The sequence below is a fragment of the Meriones unguiculatus genome, chromosome 17 (assembly GCF_030254825.1).
Source record: "Meriones unguiculatus strain TT.TT164.6M chromosome 17, Bangor_MerUng_6.1, whole genome shotgun sequence".
NCBI classification, from domain to species: domain Eukaryota; kingdom Metazoa; phylum Chordata; class Mammalia; order Rodentia; family Muridae; genus Meriones; species Meriones unguiculatus.
In genome coordinates, this window is record NC_083364.1 from 20,387,988 (window position 1) to 20,413,398 (window position 25,411).

The 25,411-nt window shown below is 56.3% G+C and overlaps 2 protein-coding genes, 1 long non-coding RNA gene and 1 other non-coding gene across 13 annotated transcripts; 2 read left to right on the forward strand and 2 right to left on the reverse strand.

Annotated features, from left to right (window-relative positions):
• Window positions 1-87: 87 nt before the first annotated feature.
• Dennd1c (DENN domain containing 1C) lies at window positions 88-11,878 on the reverse strand. Of its 10 annotated transcripts, none has more exons than XM_021632989.2 (23): window positions 11,737-11,877; window positions 10,438-10,502; window positions 10,316-10,359; window positions 10,163-10,212; window positions 9,153-9,272; window positions 8,113-8,182; window positions 7,939-8,007; window positions 7,787-7,852; window positions 7,651-7,704; window positions 7,455-7,565; window positions 6,259-6,359; window positions 6,015-6,060; window positions 5,828-5,929; window positions 5,625-5,750; window positions 5,132-5,236; window positions 4,495-4,588; window positions 4,374-4,414; window positions 4,079-4,150; window positions 1,775-1,819; window positions 1,580-1,687; window positions 1,106-1,176; window positions 791-998; window positions 88-706 (listed from the first exon to the last, which is right to left on the reverse strand). In XM_021632989.2, the coding sequence occupies exons 1-23, from the start codon at window positions 11,751-11,753 to the stop codon at window positions 134-136; spliced, it is 2,358 nt and encodes a 785-aa protein (XP_021488664.1). In that variant the 5' UTR covers window positions 11,754-11,877; the 3' UTR covers window positions 88-133. The 10 variants fall into 10 exon arrangements, 8 of the variants coding, with proteins under 8 accessions (XP_021488664.1, XP_060227301.1, XP_060227302.1 ...); XM_060371318.1 differs by having other exon boundaries at window positions 791-1,022; XM_060371320.1 differs by having other exon boundaries at window positions 441-627; window positions 791-1,022.
• Window positions 11,879-13,091: 1,213 nt separating this feature from the next.
• Window positions 13,092-20,183, reverse strand: Tubb4a (tubulin beta 4A class IVa). Its single transcript, XM_060371322.1, has 4 exons — window positions 19,873-20,183; window positions 18,600-18,708; window positions 18,362-18,472; window positions 13,092-14,805 (listed from the first exon to the last, which is right to left on the reverse strand). Exons 1-4 carry the CDS (start codon window positions 19,927-19,929, stop codon window positions 13,748-13,750), a joined length of 1,335 nt encoding a protein of 444 aa, XP_060227305.1. The 5' UTR covers window positions 19,930-20,183; the 3' UTR covers window positions 13,092-13,747.
• LOC132648889 (U6 spliceosomal RNA) lies at window positions 16,231-16,336 on the forward strand. Its single transcript, XR_009587273.1, has one exon. It is a non-coding gene; the product is annotated as a U6 spliceosomal RNA (small nuclear RNA).
• On the forward strand, window positions 19,500-22,803 carry LOC132648792 (uncharacterized). Its single transcript, XR_009587199.1, has 3 exons — window positions 19,500-19,799; window positions 21,472-21,618; window positions 21,764-22,803. It is a non-coding gene; the product is annotated as an uncharacterized LOC132648792 (long non-coding RNA).
• Window positions 22,804-25,411: the final 2,608 nt, after the last annotated feature.

Here is a 25,411-nt window from a genome sequence, read left to right on the forward strand (position 1 = left end):
AGGTGAATTTTAAAGATTCGTAGAGGTCGCTTAGGGTGGTTGATGAGGTAGGTTTCTGAGCTGACAGAAGGCCTCAGGTTAAACTCATCAAAGGAAACAAGATCAGCTTTATTGAGAGCTGGGGTCCCCAACCTTATTTTTCAAAATGCTTCTTCAGATCAGCAACTCGGGGTTGCCTGGCCTGGGGTCCTTGCCGGTTGCTTATCTGAGCGATGTAAGAAGTAGGAGCCCTCAGCTCCTTGAGGGGTTGGACCTGAGCCTGGTCCAGCAGGACCCGGGGAGGCTGTTTCCCGGGGCTCTCTGGAGAATTGGTGTGTGCAGGAGACTGACTGGACTGTAATGTCCAGACAGCGTCAGGGCTGGGCTCTGTGGGGACGAGATGTTGGGTGCTTTCTGGAGGACTGGGCTGAGTGGGGACTGTGGGGAGTCTGTAGCAAGGGCTTTGTGGAGTTCTAGAATCCAGCTCTGTGGGAGGAGAGGGCTCGGGGTCCCCTTGGCTGCTGGGGTCAGCTGAAGTGGCTAAAGATGCAGGCGGCAAGGAGATGTCTGAGGGTGGCTGAGAACAGCGTTTCTTTGAGTAGCTTACATCCTCGAAAGATGGGGTGTCCTGCAGAGATGACAGGTCCCCTGAGAGGGACCAGAGCTGGGCTTCTGGGGATGGATCATCCTCCTCCAGTTGCCATGGTGACCTTGCTGGGATGTCAGGCTGGGCGGAGCAGGATTGGGGGGTGTAGTTGATGTCAGGTGGAGAAGAAGCTGGCAGGTGGAGGGGGCCGGGGGAGAGTCTTACCAGGCTGAAGCAGCTCTCCGAGGCCCCTTGTTGACAGCAGCCCAGACTCTGGCTGGCTCTCAGCCGGCCACCGCTCTTGGTTTCCACACTCAGACTGTCTAGAATCTCGCCCAGCAGATCCAGTTCTTCTCCAGATCCCAGAAAGCTGCCATCCAGAGTCTCCTCTGCCCAGGGACTCTGAGTGTCCCTCGGGCTCAGGGCAGGGCTCCTGGATTGAGGGTGACACCGAGGGCTGCATTGGGCCGCTCCAGAGCCTGAACGCACCCCTCATCAGCTGTGACCCCGGCTCCTCCAACTTTGACATGCTTCAATTACCGCTCTCCCAGGGGTTCGAAAGAAGTTCCCCCTTCCTTCTTGAGTCTCCTGCTAGGGCGGAGGGGCCGGTTCTGAAAAAGAAGGGAGGAAGAGTGGGGAGGGGCCTTGGGAGCTGCCTCAGCCTGCTGAGAAGCCAGGGTGGATCTCTGTGAGTTTGAGACCAGGCCGGTCTAAAAACCAACCGACCAAACACAAGCCCCTAAACCAAGAGGTAACTCAGTCGTCATAGAGCCCTGGCTTGGGTCCCTAGCAGCAGCTAAGCTGTGTGCTGGAGCAGGAGTTCAAAGTCATCCTTGGCTGTGTAGCAGGCGCACTACATTCCAGCCTCAAATTGAGGTCGTTTGGTGAACACTGGGGATGACTGGGGGGGTTTGGCGGGAATCTGCGGTTTGTGATGGTGGAATGTGGGTCTCTTCAGAGTGTGTGTGCGTGTGTGCACGCTTGTGATGTCTGGTGCCAGGTGGGCATCCTCACCTGCCCAAAGTGCTGGCTGATAGGCAGGCGCTGTTGCAGACGATCCGAGCGGCTGACGAGGCTGGGGGTTCTCAGGGATCCCCCTCTCTGCAGGCCAGAGTCTCCATCCTGTGAAGGGATGTATGTGTGGGCTGGGATACCGTCCCTGCTCCCCTGAATTACCCGTGGGTGGAGACCGCACCCGGACCATCTTACCTTGGTCATGAGCAGGCTCTGCACGCCCTTCAGGCCAGTCTTTGCCTAGAACAATGGCCCAGCAAGCACAGCATTAGCTCAGAGGTGACAGGACTCTGGTCCCTAGGACAGCTGTTTTCTACAGCCCCACCCTTCTTTGTAACTTCCAAGCTGCGTTACACCTTTGATTGATGTACAGTATTCCTGCCATAAACCAAAGGTTTGGCCATGGTGTGTAGGGTTAAAATCGAGCCGACAGAGCTGAAGTGTAAAGGTTGGTCTGAAGGACGTTTGGAGCTACAGACAAAAATGATCAAGAATGGGAGCTAAGTGACAAGGATCTCGGCTGTCAGAGTCGTTTTAGTTTCATTTGTGTGTTTATTTGGGGGAGAGGGCGCATATGCGTGGAGGGCAGAGTTCAACCTGGGGAGTGGGTTCTCTGTCACATGGGCTCTAGGGATCGAACTTAGGTTATCAAATTTAACAGCAAGAAACATCTTGCCAGCCTTAATTTTTATTATTAAATTTTATTTATCTATTATTTATTTATTTGAGACAGAGTTTCTCTGTGTGGCCCTGGCTCCTGGGACTCACATTATGGACCAGGCTGGCCTTAAACTTTGGAGATTCACCTGCCTCTGCCTCTCGAGTACTGGGATTAAAGGCGTGCACCACCACCGCCCATCAACCACCCAGCTGTTTGGAGACAGAATCTTACACTGTAACCTGGCTGCCCTGGAACCAGCAATGTAGAGCAGGCTAGCTTCCAGCTTTTAGAGATCTGCCTACATCTGTTTCCTCAAGCGCTGGAGCTAAAGGTGTGCGCCACCAGGCCCAGCCTTCTTTATTTTGCTCACGTAGGCCAGGCTTGCCTTCACACTCCTGGTGTAACTCAGGGTGACCTTTATTCCTCCTGTCCCTGGCCCTCCCTAATGCTGGTGACAGATGTGTCCCGCTGTGCCCAGTTTATGTGATGCTAGTGATGAAACCCAGGGCTGTACGGAAGAGCTAGGAGCCCAGACTCGGGGTTTGGTTTTTGAGAAAGTAGTTTCGTGTCTCAGACAGGCCTCAAGCTCTCTCTATGTGGCCAAGGCTGGTCTTGACTCCTGATCCTCTTGCTTGTAGTCTGGCTGCCCAATTAAAACGGACAGAAAGGAATTCTAACAGTAATGAATAGGGACCTTGAGTGCTAGCCACAGCTTTAATCCCCTGGAAGGCAGGACTGGAAGCCAGCCTGGTCTACATGTTGAGTTCCAGGCCAGCCAGGGCCACCTAGTGAGGCCCTGCCTCAGAAACAAACAGCCCGGCCCCTGTGTCTGGTGGGGCTGGAGAGATGGCTCGTTAGAGTGCTTGCTGCTCTGGCCGAGAACTCAGATTCAGGGGTCTCACAACTGCCAGGATCTCAGTTCCAGGGGCCCAGCACCCTCTTCCGGCCTCCACACACAGAGCATTTACAAGCAGGCTAGTAGGCACACCTACTCACACAACACACACTAAGAACGAAACTGTAAATGAAAACTAAGTGTAGGAAAAAAAAATCTGTCAGTATTTTAAAGTGCACATTCAATGCCTAGTGGGATCAAAATGTCCCATCCTCTGTGAATACTCAAGACCCTTCTGTCGGGCTGGAGAGAGGGTCAGTCAGTCAAATTCTTCCTAAAAATGCCGAGTGTGGTGGCATGGGCCTGTTAGGCTATTGCTTGTGTGTGTGGGTCCCTGGAGCACTGGCCAGCCAGGCTAGCCTAGGCAGTGAGTTTCAGCTTCAGCGAATGATCCTGTCTTAGGAAACAAGGTAAGGTGACTGTGGTAAGCCTGCCAACTCAAGTGCCACGTTTGGGACCCACGTGGTGCAAACACACAACCAACTTTGTTGTTTTTGAGATGGGGTTTCTCTGTGTATAGTCCTGGGACTCGCCCTTCAGACCAGGCTGGCCTCAAACTCACAAAGATCTGCCTGCCTCCACCTCCTGACTGGAGGGACTAAAGGCGTGCACCACCCTCCCAGCTAACACAACCAGCTCCTACAAGCTGTCCTCTGACCTCCACAGATGCACCGTGACACACATACCTAAAATAAATAAATGCACCCTCTCCCCTCACCCGCCAAAACCTCCAAAGCTGCTGGGTATGGTGGGGGCACAAACTTCCAGCATTCAGGAGGCAGAGGCATTGACTCTCCGAGTTCAAAGACAGCCAGGCCACTTGGTGAGACCCTCTCTCACAAATCCCAAGGTGGCTGGGGCTTCTGCAGGCACGTACACACAGGCGCCTTCAGCAGAGACTCCCTCCGCCCCTTCCCCGTGGTCAAGGCAGCCCCAAGCTCACCGATCGGTACACGTTCCTGACGGCTGGCCGGGTTTTAGTCTTCACTGAATGCAGGAGGGCATCGCTGCCTTTCTGTAGGGGGTTGGGTGAGGAAGCACCAAAGGGGAGGAGCTTGGGCCCTGAGGTCACCGGGGCTGGACCCCACACTCCGCTTCCCGCCTTGGGTCTTCCTCTGTGGGCAGCCCCTTCCCTCTCTGTGCCTCCTCGAGCTTAACCCACCCCCTTGCTGGGGGCCGTGGTGAGCCTCGAGGTGATGAGGTTGGTTACAAACAGGACAGGGGCTTGCTTTTCTTACCTTAAGACTCTCTACCCAGAGCTGGTAGGATCGAAGGGCGCCTGGGAGGAAGGGAGAGAGCTGCGATGGCCGAGGCCGGCCGCGGCTGGGGGAGCGGCTGGGGCGGAGCCCTGGCGCTCACCTGAGGAAGCCCCGCAGCAGGCAACGATCTCTTGCTCAAAGTGGTCCGAGAAGCCTTCTCCAGCGTTGAGTTTCTCCAGTCGGGTTTCGATGAACTTGAGGTGGGACAGAGCGTCAGACACGGGTACCCGCCGTTCCTGAAGACTTAGAAGGACCCTCCCTCGCGGGGCCCGGGCCTCAGGGGACCGGTCTAGAGACTAGGTACCCAACGTGGCGAAGCCCCCGGGAACCGGCAGCCCCGCCCCCGAGGCAACCAGCCCCCCGCCCCCGGCTCGACCATTCCTGCCCCCGGCGCCCAGCCCCGCCCCCGAGGCGACAGGCCCCGCCTCCGGCGCCCCGGGCCCCGCCCCAGCCCCGCTCCCGGCGCGGCCAGCCCCGCCCCAGAGGCAACCAGCTCCGCCCCCGGCTCAACCATTTCTGCCTGGCGCCCCAGTCCCGCCCCCGGCGTCCAGGCCCCGCCCCGGTGCTCCGGCCCCGCCCCCGGCATGACCGGCCCCGCCCCCGCCCCGCCCCCGGCTCGATTATTTCTGCCCCCGGCGTCCAGGCCCCGCCCCCGAGGCGACCGGCCCTGCCCCAGCCCCGCCCCCGACTCGATTATTCCTGCCCCCGGCGCCCCAGCCCCGCTCCCGCGCTCTCACCTGCTTGAACAGCTGCAGGTGCACCGCTCTTTTGCGGAAGGCCTGCAGGGGCGCCCCAGGTTTCTGAGCCAGGAAAGCTTCCTCACTGAAGGTCACTGGCTGACCCTGGAAGAAGGATTCCTCCCAGAGCTTCCTGCGGCTCTCCTGACTCCCACCATCTTCCTCCCCACTTCACAGCCACCCCGCAAGCACAGATCGGGCGCCTCCTGTACACCTGACCCCAAGCAGGACCTCAAGGTCAACGTTAAATAACGTTGATAGTGTGAGAGGCTGAGGCAGGGGCGTTGCTGCTGGGTTAGGTAATGAGCTCAGGGCAGCCCAGGCTACAGACACCCAGTTCCAGGAAAAAAAAAAAAAAAAAAATCACGAGGTCCGAGAGTTCAAACTCATCCGGGGCTATATACTAAGTGTGAGGCTAGCCTAGGCCACCTGAGACCCTAAAGCTTATCCTGGGAGAGGCCTGTCCCGGGCACCGCCCTCTCCAGCTGCTCACCGGAGTGCAGATGAGCGCTTCGCGGTAGCCTCCGAACAGCAGGGCCTGGGCTTTCAGGAAGAGACGGGACACCCCTTCCCCGGGGCTCAGGGCCACTTTCCTCAGCCGGAACCTCAGCAGGGACACCTGACACGGGGCAGACGGCGGGTTGGGTGGGGTGGAGGCTGCAGCTGGGGGGGTGGGCGGGAAGCCGGGGCACTGACCACGTCCGGCGGCAGCGCTTGCACGTCGTCGAAGGGCGTCTCCAGAGTGTTGGAGTCGGCGTTCAGCACCACGACCTCTTCCAGGGCCTTCTCCCGAACTCTCTGCAGGAGAGAGCGCGCGCTCCGAGGGACTGGCCGGAAAGGCACTGCCTCCCCAGCGCCAGCCTCGGGGTGCTTCAGCGTTTACCTCCGCGAGACTGGCGTGGACTCCGATGAGGTAGGGCATGGGTGCGCTGTGGAGAAGCGGATGTATGCCTTTCATCCCAAGCCTGTCGCCTGTCCGTGACTCACACAGGCTAGCCCAGAACTCTCCATTTTTAAACTCTTTGTGATAGGGTCTCTCTCAAAGAGATCCTCCAGCCTCTGGCTAAAGGCCCGCCACACTCCAGGCTCTGCCTGCCCGTCCTCGCCCCTCACCCTCTCTTTCTCACCAGCAGTAATCCAGCAGGTGCGGGGGCAGCGTGGGGATCAAAACGTGCTCCCAGCGCATGGGGTAGAGCAGAGCGCAGGACGCGTGAATGCAGGCTGTCAGCTGGGGGTGAGAGGAGGGAGGCAGAGTCAGGCCTTAGCTTGCCGGGTGGCTCCAGGGTCCTGGATCACTGAAATGGCTCCCGGATTGGCCTGTCCCCTCCTCCCATGCTGGGGAACTGGCTGGAACCTTAGGAAGGCAGTGGAGACCAAGATTTTGGCGTTACAGCTCCATGGGCACAGATAACAATAAACTCGGCCCCGTGCATTGCCTCTGGCCTGTAATCCCAGCACTGGGGAGGCAAAGACAGGTGGATCTCTGAGTTCGAGGCCAGCCTGGTCTACAGAGTGAGTTCCAGGACAGCCAGGGCCACACAGAGAAACTCTGCCTTGAAAACAAAAGAAAAACAAAACCCACAAACACACAGAAACACACTTGAGGGGCAGGAGAGATGGCTCGGTAGTCATGGCACTGGTAGCCCTTCCACAGGCTCGGGGTTCCCCCAAAGGTGGCTCACAGCTGCCTCTAACCTCCAGGGGGTCATCTCTGAGGACACCCACATCCAGGCACACACATAAAAAAAAACCTTTATACTGCAAAACGTACAACTGGAACTAGAAATAAAAAAATAAAATTATGCTTCCTTGTGGGTGAGTTTGCGTGCATGCGTGCATGTGTGCGTGTGTGCGTGTGCTCGCTTGTGCAGATTTGGAGGACAACTTGTAGGAGTGGGGTCTATCCACCATGTGTGCCCTGGGGATTGAACTCAGATCCTCAAAATTTGGCTGGAGGCACCTTTGCTCTCTGAGCCACCTCACAGGCCCTAGGAGGTTTTTCAAGTGCTTATTTATTTATTTATTCATTTATTTATTGAGACCTGGTGGGTCTCATGTATCGGGCTCACCTCAAACTAGATATCTCTGATCCTCCTGCCTCAGCCTCCCAGTGCTATGAATGCAGGTGTATGCCCCCAGGCCTGCCAGGCCTGGTTGATGCCAGGGGGAGCCCTCCACCCGCTGAGCCAAGGCCCCGGCTGGGGAGAGCTAGGCCAGGTCTGGTCCTCAGTGGTTGGACCACTGAGTTGGAGCCATTGGGCCGCCTCCACAGGGGTGGGGCGGAGTGAAGGGCGTTCAGGGCCTCCCCGTGTCCCCTCCTCACAGTGCTGAGCTTGCTGGCCGTGAGCAGGATCCTCCTCTCAGCCAGCAGCGCCGCGAACAGCCCCACGATGTTCTCGTCGGTCACCGCGACCACCAGCTCGGTGAGATTCCTCTGAGGAACAGCAGCTGGGTGAGGGCCAGCCGGCCAGGACCCGCCAGTCCCCCTTCTGCGGTCCACGCCTGTCCTCCTTACTCACGTTCTCGGGAATAGACGGCAGGCCGGCAGAATCCGGGGCCACGAAACAAGAAAGCTGGCGGGGGACATCGGGGAGAGGCGTCAGCCCGGCTGCGCTGACCGGCGGGGAGGGCCGGGGACCCGGCAGCTCCACTCACCAGCTTGCTGTTCCGTAGGGCGGGAGGCAAGGCGCCACGGTCGCTCCAGACGGCGGGGCTGCTCTCCTGGGGACAGGAGTCACGGTGGGGTGCCCCGCCTGGCCGGCGCCTGGCCCGCGGGAGGCCAGCCCGCAGACCTGGGAGCTACTCACCCCTGAAGCCCGAGGTCCCGGAAGGCGGTGGTGCTGCAGGTTCTGCAGGAGCTCTTCGGCCTCTGAGACCTGAGGGGTGCAGGACCGAGTTAGTCCCCGAGGGCCCCCATGGGGTCGTGGGAACGGCCTGAGCTCCGGTGAGGCCGGGTGGGGCTGAGGGTAGGGCTGTCTCACTTGGTTCTGGGCTAGGAGGTCCCCCACAACATTGAGAATCTTGTAGAACACTTCAAACCAGGGAAGGTGGCTGCAGAGAGAGAAGCGGGAGCCGAGCATCAGGGTCTGGAAAGTGCCTCAGTGATCCGACACTTTGACAGGCTTGTTGAGAATTTCACGAATGAAGACGATGGTGTGCCTTGTATTGTTCTGTCTAGTGGTGTTCGTTTGTTTTTCCGAGACAGTGTCTCTCTGTGCAGCCCTGGAACTCGCTCTGTAGACCAGGCTGGCCTTGAACTCACAGAGATCACGTCTTCTGCCTCCCGAGGTCTGGGCTCGAGGATGTACACTGCCATCTCCCAGCTGATAGTTTGTGTTTTCACGTGTGCACCCTGGGTTTTGATCCATAACTCCCCACCTCTTCAACCCCCTACCCCAACTTCCCCCTCTCAACTTCATTGGATGTTAAAAAAAACCTACAGGATCAGCCAGGTGTGGCGGCGGCACCTGGAGGCTGGAGGATCTCTGGGAGTTTGAGGCCAGCCTGGTCTACAGGGTGAGACCCAGGCTAGCCAGGGCTATAGAGTGAGACCCTGTCTCAATCCCCTACCCCCCACCCCAACAAAACCACACCGGAGACCACTTAGTGGCATCTGTGTGTGTGTGCGAGCATGCTGAGAGAGAGAGAGAGAGAGAGCCGCCGCCCTGTCCCAGCAGCCGTCAGCTAACAGCGCCTCGGCTAGGGGTGGGCCTCACGAGCCCCCCCCCAGCCATGCCGGGATTCTGTCTGTTTTAATGATGTGCTTCTGTGTTCGTGAGCGTCAGTCTGTCCAGGAGGCGCCGCTTCACTCTGCTCCCTCTGGCCGCTGCACCCCCACTGCCCACATGGCCTCGTGTGGAGGGGGAGGGGCACGGCTTTCCCACTTTGGGCTGAGCACCCTGCGGTCTCTCACTCCTTGGACCAGTTGTGGTGTCTATTCCTCACTGCGAGGCCCAGCGTTTGCTCCCATCTGTCTCTCCTCTCCTCGCCTCGAGGCCCAGCGTTTGCTCGTGCCACCCACCTGAGGATACACAGGCAACTGCACGCCCCGGCTCGCAGGCGGCAGAAGCCGAATCTTCGGTTGCCGGCCAGGTCGGTAAGGGCGAAGGTGAAATGCTGGACAGCAGGGCCGGGCAGCTCCCTGGAGGGGAAAGGCTCTGGTGCACACCCCAGCATCTATTTTCTGACTTCCTTACCCTGCCCACACCCCCAAGGTCGCCTGTGAATGCATCTGTGAATGTTTCTTTGGTGGCTTGGTGCGGGAGCTGGTGGGGTCCCAGGCGTCAGGAACTCTTGAGTCCTGGAGGCCGTGTTCCTACTTGCACTGCTGAGGCGCATGCCCTACAAGACTGACGACCCAGGCTCCATTCCCAGACCCGTCTTGGAAAAGAAAGACGATCTGGAGGCCAGGGAGGTGGCTCACCAGGAAAAGGTGCTTCCCATGCAAGCCTGGCCGTGTGGGTCCAGGCTCCAGAGACCCCCGTGGTGGAAGGAAAGGACCAACTCCACAAAGTTATCCTCTGACTGTGGACTTGGGTCCTGGGGCACAGGCACAGCCACCATCACACACACACACACACACACACACACACACACACACACTAAACACAATAGAATGAAATTAAGTCTGGTCCCAGATGCAGGGACGTGAACTCATCAAGGCCCTGGAGAGCAATGGCCAGTAAATCCTCCTTGGAGACCTGCAAGCCAGTGAAAGAGACTCTGTCTCAAAGAACAAAGCGAGTGTGTGTACAGGGACTGGAGAGATGGCCTGGTGGTTAGAGTCCTAGCCGCTCCCACAGAGGACCGGAGTTCAGTTCCCTGCATCCACACGGTGGCTCCCAAGCATAAGTTTAGTTCTAGGGGATCTGATGCCCTCGTTTGAGCCCCCTAGACACTAGGCACAGCCTCCCATGTCCTTCAGCTCTTGGGTCTCTGGGTCCCTGAGCCCCTGTGCCTACAATGCTCCAGCTGTCAGGGTCCTGCCCACAGTCCCCAAAGCCTCTGAGCCCCCCTCCGTCCCATCCATACCTTTCTACGTCGAAAGGGAAGCAGAACCTGGGCACCATTTGCATGGCTTCCTGCAGGGGAAGAAGTGTCAACCCGTCACTCATGCTGGCCTCCTGGAGATCGAGGCCCACACAGTCCCTCAGGCTGGGCAGAACCTGGATGGCTTCTGAATACCTGCTCCTGGACATCCGGGGGGAACTGCCACAGGATGGGGGGATCTGCAGGGAGAGCCAGGTGCTGAGCTCCAGGCCTCACACCCTCCCTCCACCTCTCCTGCCCCAGCTGTCCCATCTTACCCTCCTCCAGGGAGTGGGGACGGCGGGCTTCGAAGAACCAGTCAAACACGGCAGGGGGATGCCTCCTGTGGACCATGAGGGAGCTTAGCAGGTGTGTGTGTGTGTGTGTGTGTGTGTGTGCGTGTGCATGTGTGTGTGTGTATGTGTGTGAGTGTGTGATTGTGTATGTGTATGTGTGTGAGTGTGTGATTGTGTATGTGTGTGTGCTCTGAGTCTTGCATCTGTGCTTCTGCTGTGTGCTCCCTATTCTGCACATGTGTATGACCAGGTGTGTTGGTGTGGGCACCCTGAGGGGTGGAACCGGGTATGAATGCTGCAGGAGGATGAGGGTGGGGAGAAGTGAAGGGAAAAGAGAGCAGAAACCAGCATGGTGACCATACCTTGAACCCCAGGCAAAGGAGGGCTGGTCTCTGCGAGTTCATGGCCTGCCTGGTCTACATATGAGTTCCAGGTTGATGAGGGTTACACACTGAGATCCTGTTTCCAAAGACAGAGAGATAGGTACAGAGAGAGGAGAGAGAAAGCAGGGAGAGAGAAATGAGAGGGAGGAGAGACTGAGGGCACAGAGAGAGAGAGAGGGAGGGAGAGAAGGAGGTGCAGGGAGGGAGAGAAGAGGGAAGGAGAGGGAGAGGAAGAGAGGGAGAGAGAGCGAGCACAGGAGGAGACAGATGGGGAGGGGCCACCCCTGCCTGTGATGGTGTGTCTGCGTGTAAAAAGCATTTGTGTAAAGAGAACAAACTTGTGATTCTGTCTGGTGCTCGTGCCTCGAGTCTGTGGATAGAACTGCAGTGTCTCAGGTGTGTGCAGTGAGTCCTGTCTCTTCTCTCCCTGCACCTTTGAGCATCTGACCGGCAGCTTAGCTTTCAGAAGCCACCGGAGGTGACTGGCTTGCCCACGCCCTAGCCCATCCGGTTTCCCACACCACCCTGACACGGGCACCAGCAGCATCTCATCGTATGGACACAAGCACAAGGCTCCCACGACCCCCCCCAAGGTTACCACACTGTCTCCGGGCACACCCTCTCACACCTCACTACCGACCACCCCTCCTGGAAACCACCTTCCCAGGACACCGCCCTTACTGGGATGCCACACTCCTGAAGTCCCTGTCTTCATTACACAGATCCAGAGTGAGGAAAACTGAAGAAGGACCATGCGTGGCTGGGGCAGGTCCCCTTGAGGCCACCCCAGTGGGTGGCTGCACTTCCTGGGCCCTTCCCTCCCGAAGCCCCCAGCTACCATGAGTTTTGTTTTTTGCCTGGCAGTCTTGCTGCACCGGATGGGGGAGACAGCTCTTACTTCTCCGTGGATCCCATGGTGTCCGAAGGGCTGGCCAGGTGGGCCCTTTCCCCAAGGGCTCCTGGGGTTGGGGGAGCCTGTGCTGGCTTGGGGCTGGGCGCTTGATGTGCTCAGCTTCCTGTGTGGCTGAGAGGGGAAGTTTGACTGGGTGACGTTCCCAGATGAAGGAGGCCCCCGCCCCCACCCGCCGCTAGCGACTCAGGAGTCCTCGGTTTATGAACCTAGGTGGGGTGACAAGCAGCACCAGGCGGGGAGTCTGGCTTCACCCTCAGGGGCCCCATGGTCACACCCAGGCTTGTTCTTTCTGAGTCCCCTGAGTATTGGAAGTCTGTGATGACCATCCAGATCTTTTCCCTTTGTTGTTCCTGTTTCATTTACCGGAGGTGGAGAGGCAGCTACATTGAAGGGCAAAAGAGGGGGACAGAAGGTGACTGCTGGAGTCATTCAAGGAATCCTTATGGAGATGTAGAGAGACTCAGAACCCAGGTGAGGTGCGCAGGGGTGTGGACACACATGCAGACACCTCACTGAGAGAGTCACAGAACTGACTTGAGACAGGCAGACAGGCCTGGGTGTTACTAAACTTAGGGTCCCCATTTGTACCCCAAGAACTTAACTTTAGGGCGCTGGGGACATGGCTCAGTAGTTAGGAGCCGGGATCTAAGTTCAGGTCCCTGCGCCCTCGTGGCTGGTTGACAACTCCAGCTCCAGAGGATCTGATGCTTCTGCCTTCCAGACACCCAGACACATAATTAGAAATAACAGCCAATAGCTTTCATATATATAATTATTTTAAGAAGTGTGTGGCTGCCATCCTCGAGAAGCCAATTAAAACAGCACAGTTAGCCACACCTTCAATCCCAGTACTCGGCAGGCAGAGGCAGGCAGAGCTCCTCGTGTTCCGGGCAGCCCGGGATACATAGCGAGTTCCAGGAACCTGGAACTCTCTCCATAGTAAGATCCTGTCTCAGAAACGCCAAAACACAAAACCAAAGGACAAATGGCAACAAAGACTCCCAAACCAAACAAGATGTATTCACTTTGGCCACACTGTGAAGAGAGACAAAGAAATCCGGGGACTCCTCAGGTCCGTCTTCCCAGTGTGGGCCGTGCTGAATAAACGTGACTTGATTTATTAAGGTACAGGCTGTGGCCCCAACTTTGGTAACAACGGCAGAAAATAGGCATGTTCCTGGTGTACAGATGGCTTATCCTACACCAGAACATTGCTCTAGCCTTGCCTGTTTGGCTCTGCAATCCCTGTACCCCAACCTGAAGATCTGCTCTTACACCCTGTGGGCCCCTCCAATCCTCAGAAGAAACGAAATTGAAAGTAAACTCAACAGAAAGCCAAGTCAAAGCAATGACTCCTTTATTGGTGGAGGGTCAGCAGGGAGAGCAGGGGGGAAGGGGCAGTGGGGAGGGGCCCTCTCATCCCAGGCCACAGGCCTCTCTTCTCCCTTTCCCACTTCTCTGGTAGGAACTGAACTAAGGCACAAGGGCAAGAACACACAGGGAGTGAGAGTGGAGTTGTGGGTCAAGAGCGGGGAGCCGTGAGCTCAAAGGTGAGGCGAGGCGAGGCGAGAGGTGAAGAGGGCTTTCCGGAGCAGGTAAAATACAAATCAAGATCTAGAGAGACAGCCGGGGGTGTCAGAGGTTCAGGAGGGCCATAGGAGAAGGGACAGGAGAAAACGTAGGATCTCAAGATCCAAGGGGGTGGAGTATGTGGGGGGCTGGGGCGAGGGGAGGGGCTCGAGGGGACAAGAAGAGCCCTTCCTGGCAGGGCTGGAGAGAAAGTGGGTGCAGGGGTTCAAGCAAGTAAAAGCAACCTGGGCTCTGGCCTTGACCCTCATGGTGAGGGTGTGCATGGTGTCCGAGGGGACGGGCAGCGTGTGTGTGTGTGTGTGTGTGTGTGTGTGTGTGTGTGTGCACACAGAGGTGGGAGCTCAGGGTCAAAGCTTTGCTGGTGTGCCCCGGGGGCGGAGTGGCGGTGGGGACGGGGCGGGTGGCCCTAGGCCACTTCCTCTTCGGCCTCTTCTTCGAACTCGCCCTCCTCAGCCGTGGCGTCCTGGTACTGCTGGTACTCGGAGACCAGGTCGTTCATGTTGCTCTCGGCCTCGGTGAACTCCATCTCGTCCATGCCCTCGCCCGTGTACCAGTGCAGGAAGGCCTTGCGGCGGAACATGGCGGTGAACTGCTCGGAGATGCGCTTGAACAGCTCCTGGATGGCCGTGCTGTTGCCGATGAAGGTGGCGGCCATCTTGAGGCCGCGAGGCGGGATGTCACACACGGCCGTCTTGACGTTGTTGGGGATCCACTCCACGAAGTAGCTGCTGTTCTTGCTCTGCACGCTCAGCATCTGCTCGTCCACCTCCTTCATGGACATGCGGCCCCGGAAGACGGCGGCCACGGTGAGGTAGCGGCCGTGGCGGGGGTCGCAGGCGGCCATCATGTTCTTGGCGTCGAACATCTGCTGGGTGAGCTCGGGCACCGTGAGCGCCCGGTACTGCTGGCTGCCGCGGCTGGTGAGGGGCGCGAAGCCCGGCATGAAGAAGTGCAGGCGCGGGAAGGGCACCATGTTGACGGCCAGCTTGCGCAGGTCGGCGTTGAGCTGGCCCGGGAAGCGCAGGCAGGTGGTGACGCCGCTCATGGTGGCCGACACCAGGTGGTTGAGGTCCCCGTAGGTGGGCGTGGTCAGCTTGAGCGTGCGGAAGCAGATGTCGTACAGGGCCTCGTTGTCGATGCAGTAGGTCTCGTCCGTGTTCTCCACCAGCTGGTGCACGGAGAGGGTGGCGTTGTAGGGCTCCACCACCGTGTCCGAGACCTTGGGCGACGGCACCACGCTGAACGTGTTCATGATCCTGTCTGGGAACTCCTCCCGGATCTTGCTGATGAGCAGCGTGCCCATGCCCGAGCCTGTGCCGCCGCCCAGCGAGTGCGTCAGCTGGAAGCCCTGCAGGCAGTCGCAGCTCTCTGCCTCCTTCCGCACCACGTCCAGGACCGCGTCCACCAGCTCTGCGCCCTCCGTGTAGTGGCCCTTGGCCCAGTTGTTGCCAGCTCCCGATTGACCTGGGGAAGGGACAGCGTTGGGGTCTGTGCTGCACAACAGTGCCTGAATCCTTAGACCAGAGGATGTAAGAATGGCTGGGTAGGGGCCATGGACAGAGCCCTGCCTAGCGAGCCTGGGGCCCCAGGTTCCAACTTGGCCACCGAAGAAGCCAGGTGTGGTGGCCTCACCTGTCATTCCAGCACCCAGGGGGCATTGCCGGGAGGATCAGGCATTTAAGGCTAGCTACAGTCACATGATGAGTTGGAGGCCAACCTGGGCTACATGAGATTCAGGAATGAATAAATAACAGTGAAAATACTGGAAAAAATAATGTTAGCATTATTGTCATTTTAACTTACTTTTGGAGACTACGGTGATTAGTTTAGTTGATTATTTTAAAAGCTTCATTCTAGCTGGCTGTGGTGGCACATGCCTTTAATCTCGGCACTGGGGAGGCAGAGGCAGGGGGATCTCTGAGCTTCAGAGCAGGGTGGTTTACAAATTGAGACTAGAACAGCCCAGGCTACAGAGAAGCTGCCCTGGAGCTGGCGTTACAGGTGGGTGCAAGCCTTCTGATATGGGTGCTGGGACTCAAACTCAGGACCTTTGGAAGAGCAGCAAGCGCTCTTAACCACTGAGCCATCTCTCCAGCCCCACAACGGTTTGTCTTAGGTGGTTTTATTTTGTTTTCTTTCTTTATATGGAGCTTCGCTTTGTAACCCCGGCTGCTCATGAGCTTCTGGCTCTGTGCCTGCTAAGTGCTGGGTTGGCAGGTGTAGGCTGGCATGCCAGGCTCCAGATTATTTATTTATTTAGAGACAGCCCCAGCTGGTCTCAACCCCCATGTGTAGCTGAGGAGAAGCTTGAACTCCTGACCCTCACGACATCATGACAGACACCAGAAATCCCAGCTTCTGTGGTGCTGAGCATGGGCCCAGCGCACCGAGCCAGGCAAGGGTTTGTTTACCTCTTCCTGTTCCTCTCGCCTCTGCCTCCATCTCTTCTCCTCACCTCCTCTGCTCCAGCCACACAGGCCTCCGAGCGGCTCCTCCATCACCCCAGGTTCCAGGTTTATTTTTCAGCCAAGACATAAAAGTCACACACATTGGAGGCTGGAGAGATGGCTCAGAGTTTAAGAGCACTGGCTGCTCTTCCAGAGGACCTGAGTTCTATTCCCAGCAACCACATGGGGGCTCCCAACCATCTATAGTGGGATCTGATGTCCTCTTCTGTCATGCAGGCACACATGCAAGAAGAGCACTCATATGCATAAATTATATAAATAAATAAATCTTTAAAAAAAACCATACACATTTGTGGAGGGCCATGCTGTATTTTGCTACAGGTCCATATTGTATAATGTTTGGATTAGGATAAAGATACCAACTTCCCCAAGCATACGTCAATGTTTTATTCACACTAAAAACATTTAAAATTTCCCTCAGGTGCTCGCTTCGGCAGCACACACACTAAAATTGGAACAATACCGAGAAGATAAGCATGGCCCGTGCGAAGGATGACACGCAAATTTGCAAAGCGTTCTGTTCTATATTTAAAAAAAAAATTCCCCTCAGCTGCATGAGATCTTGTGTATTATTATCTGCAGTCACCCTACAGTGTAATAATACAGCACAACTATTATCATCAAAAACAATAACTTAATGTAATAATATGCATAAATAATAATCAATACATTATCAAACAGTTATAAGACGTGATGAATTTATTTATAGTTATCTTTCAGATTTTATTTTATTCATATTTTTGTGTGTGAGCATTTTGCCTCTTGTCTGCACGCTGTGTGAGTGCAGTGCCCTCTGAGGCCGGAAGGGGGCGTAAGGTGCTCTAGAGTTGAAGATGGTTGAAGCACCCTCAGCGTCCTGGTCCCCTGCTAGAGCAGACCGCTGTTAACCGCTAAGTAGTCTCTCCAGCCCCTATTATTGTGTGTTATAATAATCATTGTAGTTAATAGTGTTTCAATTTTGCCACACCTTCATCCAGAAGCTAGGAGGCTTCTACCAAAAGTTAAATAAAACCATTCCCCATCTAAGCTTGAAAAATCTGTTCTGCCTCCTCCTAGTCCCAGGCTCTGCCTCGCGTCTGTTCTCCCTGCAGCCGCTAGAGGGCGCCGTGAGCCGAGTCAGGTCCCAGCTCCGCTAGCGCCTCCCCGCTTCTGCCTGTCCTAATCTCGTTCCCTCATTTGTTCTGTTATAGTCACCCAAGCATCCTGGCTGCTCCTCCATCGCGCAGGGCTGTGTCCTGCTCTGGGACCTTTGCACAGGGCAGTGTGTCTGCTTGGAATTCCTTCTCCTCTGTATTCACACGGCCCCTCTGTCACCTCCAGCAGGCCCCTGCTCCATGTCTGTGTGCGTACCTGTGTGTGCATGCCTGTGTAGACTCAGGGGTATGGCGGCCAGAGGTCGGTGCCTGGTGTCTTCCTCTATCTCTGTCCACCTTGTTTGTCTAGTTATTTCGAGACAGGGTTTCTTTCTCAACTGGAACTTAACAGTTGGCTAGGCTGGCTGACCAATGAACTCCAGGGATTTCCCTGTCACCACTCTCCCCAGAGCCAGGGTTGCTGACACAAATCTCTGGGCCTGATTTTTTTAATGGGTGCTTGGGATTCGAACTCACATCCCTCTTGCTTGCACATTGAACACTTTGCTGTCATCTCCCAAGCCTCCTTTTAATCTTTTCCTTTCTCTCTGCCTTCCTTTCTTGTCTCCTCTCCTGCCTGCCTGTCTGTCTCCCTGTTTCTCAGGGGCACACTCTTTGTGAGCATGCTCCTTGGCCTCCCTCGCCTTTAATATCTTTTTTCTCCGCAGCCATCTCTGGAGGACCTTGTATGCGCCACACCCACACAGGCACACGTTGGCTTCCACAGGTTTGTACCCATCAGGAAGAGAGACTCGCTTGTCCAAGGTCACTTGCTGGGGCTGCGGCAGAGGACAAAACAGCTTCCTGCGTGCTCCCTCTCTACCTGCCTGCCACCCCCGTGGAGGTGACCCACTCCCCTGAGCTCAGATCCCTCCTGAGGCATAGTGTCTACAAAGAGCCCAATCACCTCCTTCCTAAGACATGGTCTCCAGAGTGCTGGGACTGGGCTCAGGGGGCAGAGTGCTCCTCTGGGCTGGGCTCGGGGGCAGAGTGCTCCTCTGGGCTGGGCTCAGGGGGCAGAATGCTCCTCTGGGCTGGGCTCAGGGGGCAGAGTGCTCCTCTGGCTGGGCTCAGTAAGTGGAGTGTTCCTCTTGCATCCACGAAGCCCTGGGCTCCAGCCCCAGCACCACAGGAAACTGGCGGCCATCCCAGAACTGGGAAGGCGGGGGCAGGAGGATCAGGGTCAGCTTAAGCTTCGTAAGTTGGTTCAGGGCCAACCTCAGCTGTACAGAGGCTAGGGAGACCCCGCATAAGCCTCTTCTTTGAGGTAGGCCCTCGTGTCTCCCCGGGGTTCTCTTGGCGTCCCTAATCAAATCCCTGACTGCCCTGTCACTGCAGGCTCTTTGGTGCTAGTTAGAGGATGGTCTAAGCCTCTATCTAGAGACAAAGCCAATGTGCTCACATTGGAGAGGGACTCACCGAACACAAAGTTGTCTGGCCGGAAGATCTGGCCGAAGGGGCCAGAGCGGACGGAGTCCATGGTGCCAGGTTCCAGGTCAACCAGCACGGCTCTGGGCACATAATTTCCACCTGTGGGGATGGCAGATGGAGGAGGCTGGGGTGAGCTCCAGGCCCAGCAGGCTGCAGGGCTCATCCTGCCTCTCCTTGCCAGCTCCCTCCCACCCCAAGAACATTTCTGCCTCTCTGGCTGCCCTACCTGTGGCCTCGTTGTAGTAGACGCTGATCCTCTCCAGCTGGAGGTCGCTGTCCCCATGGTAGGTCCCGGTGGGGTCAATGCCATGCTCGTCACTGATGACTTCCCAGAACTGGAGGATGGGTGGGGGGACAGCAGAGTTCAGTAGATCTTCCTATGTTATGAGTGTGAGTGTGTGCGCGTGTGCGCGCGTGTGTGAGCGCACATTCACGCTGCAGCTTGTGTGGTGGAGGTCAGAGGTCAATTTGCTGGAGGTGGTTATTTCTTTCCGGCATGTGCGTCCTGACAATCAAACTTGTGTTGCCGGGTTTGGCCGGAGCCCCAGAGGAACCGTGTCGCCTGCCCCATTGTTTATTTGAAGGGTTGAATAGCTTTTTTTGACTTGCTGTCTTAAAAAAATTTATTTATGACGGACAGCACACCTTTAATCTCAGCACTCAGGAGGCAGAAGCAGGCAGTTGGCTGAGTTCAAGGCCAGCCTGGTCTACAGAGAGAGTTGCGGGACAGCCAGGGCTACACAGAGAAACCCTGCCTTGCCACCCCCTCCCAAAGTTATTTCTTATTTTTTGGGTAGGCTCTCCCAAAGCCCAGGCTAGTCTGAAATTCACTAGGTAGCCTAGGATGGTACTGAACTCCGCTTTTTCTGCCTCCACCTTGCCAGCGGCTGGAGTGACAGGTGTTTACCACAACACCCGAGCAAGGGCTGTTGACCCCTGAGCTACAGCCCCAACCCCTTATATTTTTGACACAGGGTTTCATGTGGCCCAGGAGGCTGTTTTGGGACTCCTGCCTCTACCTCCCAAAGTGCTAAGATGTAAGAGTGGGTTACAGGGCCAGTCAGGAAACGCTGAGTGATGCTGTGTCTTGCGCACCCTTGAAGCCATTTGCTTGCTGTCTGCTGGGAGGTGACGGGCAATCCTGAGCCACAGCAGAGCATGAGCCAGCAAGAAGGGGAAGTTGGGGGTAGGGAGAGGCTGGGCCCCACTGGAGCCACTCGGTGCCAGCCCAGCCCGGCAGCAGCCCTGGGAGGAGGGGTCGTGCCACCTCGTGCCGGGCAGCCGAGGGTGACAGTGGCCCAGCTCTGAGGCCAGCTGTGGCCAAGGGACACAGGCCGGGCCCTGCCCCCATCACCGGCCTCTTTGTTCCCAGCCTGGCTCTGCCCTGGCTCCCCTCCCCCACCACCCTGGGATGCAGAATTCCTGGGTGAGTCTTGTGGGAGCCGGGCACCCCTTTCCGTGCCCCTCCACATCCCCACCCGCTCCCCAGCCCGGCGCACCTTGGCCCCGATCTGGTTGCCGCATTGCCCGGCTTGCAGGTGCACGATCTCGCGCATGGCGGTGGCGCTGCTGGTGGCGGCTGGGGGACGGTGTGGACGGGCCGCGGTGGCTCCGGAGACTGGATGAGGTGGCTGCGGAGCTCTGACTCTGCGCCGCCGGGCTCCTCTATATCAGGGGAGCTGGCCCCGCGTCACGCCGGGTCGCCGCGTGCTCCGCCTCCTGGGCCTGCCGAGATGCTCAGATGCTCGTAGTGAAGGATGGAGGGATGGAGGGAAGATGAAGGGAGGGGCCTGGAGACGCAGGAACCTCCTCTGGGACCTCAGGGTCCCGGTGTACCCCCACTTCCAGCTTCCAGGTGCCACCAGAGGCTGCGCGGAGTCCCAGCCTCAGTGGCTCTGTCTACTCCTCCCCTCTTCATTCCTCGAAGACCCCTGCTTCCTCAGAACCTTTGTAGAGGCCGGGGAAGGGCGGTGGCTTCTGGCCCCTGGCTCTCCAGTGGGAAGTTTGGTTTCAGGGTGGCGGGTGTGTGGCGTTTGCAGGGGATGTGAGTGCAGGCTGGGGACTGTCTGCGGAGCGCTGGAGGGACCTAGAACTCCCTTGCTGGCTGCGACTTGGGTCTCTTTTGAGCTGGGACACCCCTGGGAAGGCTTGGAGACTAACATTAGAGGGCTAAGACTCATAGCTGGACCCCACAGACAGACAGCACGCTGCGTTCCCTGCACCAACACGTCTTTGCTTTGTTATTGATGCTTAATTAATTACAGGGTTTCCTATGCAGCCCAGGCTAGCCTGGAACTCACTGTATTGCCCAGGCACTCCTGACCTTCCTGCCTTCGGCCTCTGGAATGCTGGGATTATAAGACATCAGCAACACGCCTAGAACAACTCTCGGCATGAGCATGAGTTTGTCTGAGCACACGTGGGAGTCAGTGGGCATGCATGTACCCTAGTCTTTACCTTCCGTCTTGTTTCAGACAGGGTCTTTCTTGTTGGCCGTGGACTGCCAGATCCCAGGAGTTCTGTTTTCCCTCCCACCCCCGGTAGGGTTTCTGGAATTACACATACTCCTTGCCATGTTCCCGGCTTGGAGGGATTTGAACTCAGGTCCTCATGCTTATGCAGCAAATGCTTTCACTCATCCAGCTATCTCCACATCTCTCTCTCTCTCTGTCTCTTGCCCCTCCCCCATGCTCTCAACAGGGTTTCATGTAGTCCAGGCTGGCTTTCCACTCAGTAAGTAGCCAAGGCTGTCCTTGAACTCATGATCCTTCCGCCTCCACCTCCTGAGCTGTCGGGTGTGCATCACCAAGTTCTGGGTTTATAGGACCTCGGGGCTAGGACTCAGGGACTCGTGCATGCTGGGAAAGTGCTCCAGCCCCACCGCCGCTCGCTGTTTGTCCCTCATTGCAATTATGAAGTTGACAACTGACTCCCTCCTTCACTCTCTTTCTCCTCCTCTCTCCCTTCCTACCTTTCTCTCTTAGTCAGATTGCTTTCTCCCAGATCCACCCCCACCTCCCCAAACCTCCCAACTTCAAGCCTTCCTGTTTAGTTTTTTAGTTGTTGATTTTTCTGTGCATGGGTTGTTTTGCTTGCAGGTATGTCTGTGCATTGCACACATGCCACAGCAGCAGAGGCCAGAGAGGACATCAGATCCCCCGGGACTGGAGTTACAGACAGCTGCGGGCTGCCGTGTGGGTGCTGGAGATTGAATCTGGGTCCTCTGGATGGCTTAGGAGGGAGAGGTATGGCTCTGTCGATTGTGGACAGCCAGTCTTGTGCAGGCTGCCGAAGCCTCTGTGTGTTCATGGTTGCAGGGACGGTTGGGCCGCCCAGAAGATGCCACTGTGGCCCTGTTAATTGTCTCCCCTCTTCCTCCATCTTTCCCAGTCCGGAACTGTTTAGGCCTGAGCACAGTCATTCCTCATCCTCAGCACTTTGAGTATCCGGGAGCTTCTGCACTCACCGTTCACCGGGCAGAGAATCTCCTCCGCTCAAGATAAGGAACAGACTTGTCTAAGGGTATAAACAAGCTTTTAGAAGTCAGCTAACTTCGGAGAACCACAGTAACACTCAATGATACTCAATAATACCACCCCCCAGCCTATGACCTCCCCAGCTGTGAGTTTCTAAACAGCTTGAAATTAAAATTCTGAAAATATGAAGCATTAGAACTCCTGCCTAGAACCCTCAGTGAGGGGCTGGGGGCGTGGCTCAGTGGTAGAGCCGGGCCTCGAACACGTCTGTCTCTTAGTTCCATCTCCCGTACTGAAAAAGGAGATATTTACATTACATCCAATGCCCACATCTTTGTCCAAGTGCATTATGGGAATCTGTTCAGGTTTTAAAGCAAGGAGTGCTTGGAGGCGCTGGCTCACGCCAGTTGGAGTTGGGAAATGGAGGCTCAAGGAGGGTGGGGTGCCTTGCTACAGTGTGGCAACAGGGTTGCTGCTGGAAATAGGCCATGAACCGGAACACCCCAAGCCCGGGCTCTTATCCCTGGAGAACTGCTACTTTGTTGCTTGGTATTAGTCAAAACAAAACAAACTGGTGTCCAAATGGCTCGCCTTTCAAGAATATAATGTGGCCAGGGCCCAACACTATCACGAGACCCCCCGCGGGGGGGCCTCTGCCTCCCCCTGTCATGTCTGTCCCCACGTGCTGGCTGCTGGTTACGGGAGAGCGGTTGACTCAGCCCTGAAGCTGTGCCTCCTTGTAAGGGGCCGGGTTCTGTGCTGTGAGGTGTGGCTGCACCCAAGCACCGCTCCTCACATCCCACATGCCGCCTCTCCCCAGAGCTTTCTGCCAGTTCCTCACCCGGATCTTAGGCCACGGCATAGCTAGGTCTCCTTTCTCTTGTCCTGGTGGCACCCTGTCTAGTGTGTGGCCCCGGCTTGGCTTGAGTCCTCTGCGGCTGTGGGGATGGGAGATGGAGGGCTATGGACATGACCGTTGTGGGGAATGTGGGCAGGGATTCTAAGTCTAACCCAAGCTGTGCCTGTTACTGTGGTGTGTGTGTGTGTGTGTGTGTGTGTGTGTGTGTGTGTGTATGGGGAAGGGTGGGGTGGTGGTGGTGGGGGCCGGGTAGGAATGTTTGCCAGGGCCACTCCAGTTTTTGTGAAACTGTGACAATCCCCGACACAGTAACATAGTAATTGGGTTTCCCAGCTCCAGTGACTTCTTGTTCTAGACCTTTTCACCCGGAGCTGATTCAGACAGCTGGAAGGCCAGCTCTGGCTCGCCCCACAGGCTGCTCCTCAGTCCTGTGACTTAGAACCTCCACCTCCAAACTGGAAGGAGGGACCAGACGCTGCCATGCGGGCCCGATCTCTCCTCAGAGCCCACACTGTACTGTTGTCTGTAGACGGGGTTAATAACTCTTAATCAGTCTCTCACCTAGAAAGAACAACCCACCTTCGAACTCGGGCCTAGTTTAATTCTGCTGCAGCAAGAAAGTACTCTGCCCAAAACACTACTTATGGGAGAATGGGGCTTTTTTTTTTTTTTTTTTGGCTTACAATTCCAGGTTACGGTTGTGGAAAAGTCAAGATAGGAGCTGTCATGTGGCATCCACAGTCACGAGCAGAGAACTGAGTGCCTTCGTGCTCATCTGCTTCTGTGCTCACGCTCAGCTGACTCCTACCTACACAGTGGGCAGGGTTGTCCCACATCAGCTGAGGTAAGACTCCCCATAGCCAGTCCCCTAGCCCAACCTAAACAGACAGTCCCTTATTGAGACTTTCTTCCCTGGTGATTCTAGATTGTGTCATCAAATTGCAATGAGTCATAATCTCCACAGACCCCGAACTAAAAGGACATGGAGTATCCTCTGGCCCAGCTCAGGGGTGTCTGGAGTAGAAGATCCCCTGAAATGAGGACGGAGTTGGCACTGAACTGTGTCCGCCTCCTCAGTTCCTTCCTGCAACACCAGCTAGATGCATCCAACCCCAGCGATTCCACCACTCTTGCAATGGGAGGAGGTGGCTCTAGTGGACACAAGGGCAATGGTGGGGCCACAGGTGGCTCATAGACAAGGAGGGGCTGGCCAAGTCACTAAAGATGACAGCCAGCGCTGCTCTTCACAGACCAGGGCAGACCAGGATTTCGCGGATCTTCACCCTGGGCAGTGAGCACAGTTACAGGCACGGGAGGAGGGTCACGTCTCCCAGGCAGATCTTCATGGACTCTGTGTGGGATGGAGAAGGCAAGATTACCCCCAGGTAGAGATAACCTAGAACCCCTAGAACACCTGCACAGATGTAGCCCATGGCAGCTCAGTCTCCAAGTGGGTCCCCTAGTAATGGGAACAGGGCCTGTCTCTGACATAAACTGATTGGCCTGCTCTTTGATCTCCTCCCCCTGAGGGGGGAGCAGCCTTACCAGGCCACAGAGGAAGACAATGCAGCCACTCCTGATGAGACCTGATAACCTAGGGTCAGATGGAAGCGGAGGAGGACCTCCCCTATCAGTGGGCTTAGAGAGGGGCAGAGAGGAGATGAAGGAGGGAGGGTGGGGTTGGGAGGGAGTTAGGGAGGGGGCTACAGCAGGATACAAAGTGAATAAACTGTAATTTATAAAAATATAAATAAATTTTTAAAAAGTGAAAAAAAGAAAAAAAAACATCTAAAAAAACCAATTACCCCTGGGGTCAAGGGGACCACGGAGATGACCAGCTTTCTGTGTCAGACAGCTTGCTCCTCCCTTCTTATGGAAAAGGAATAGAGTTTTCAGGCAAACCAGGCAGAAGCCCCAAAATTGAAGAAACTGAATTGGCCACATACACCTGTCAACCCACTCAGAAGGTGGAGAATCAGGAGTTCAGGTCACCCTCAGCTACATGGTGGATGTTAGAAGAACCTGGACCAGACCCTGTCCTTAAAAAGAGCTTGCTGGGCATAGGGGCAAAAGCTTTTAATTCTAGATCTTGGGAGGCAGAGGCAGGCAGATCTCTTAGTTCAAGGCCAGGCTGGTCTACTTGGACATTTCTAGGCTAACCAAGGTGACAAAGTGAGACCCTATCTCCCCCTCCCCTCCCCAAAGTTCTGCATGTATGTTCTGGTACTTGCCTGGGGTCTTTTGTGGCATCAGCAGATATGTTTGTGCCTCAATCTATTTACAACAGTGTGGTATTGGTGTGAAAGCTGTTTGTGAGCAGGAGGTGGGGCCTGTCACCTCCGGACATCACCAAAGAGCTGTGCAGGGAGGGCGTGATGTCAAACAGGTGCCAGCTCTCTGTGAGGGTGAGCCACAAAGGACTCCTTAGGTCTCTCCTTCCTCTCTGGTGTCAGCTTGCCATCTTCCTCTTGCCCCTGCCCTCTCCTCCCTTCTTTTCAAATATCCAGTGCTGGCCTTGAACTCCTGACCCTCCTGCCCTTACCTCCTGTTTTCTGGGATGATAGAGAGGCTACACTCAGTTTTGTGCCATGCTCAGGACAGAACTTTCATACCAGCTAGGCAGGCCCTCGACCAACTGAGCCATGTCCCCAGCCCCTTGAGTGTACCACTCACTGCAGCCTGGTAGAGCCAGAAAGCTTGAGC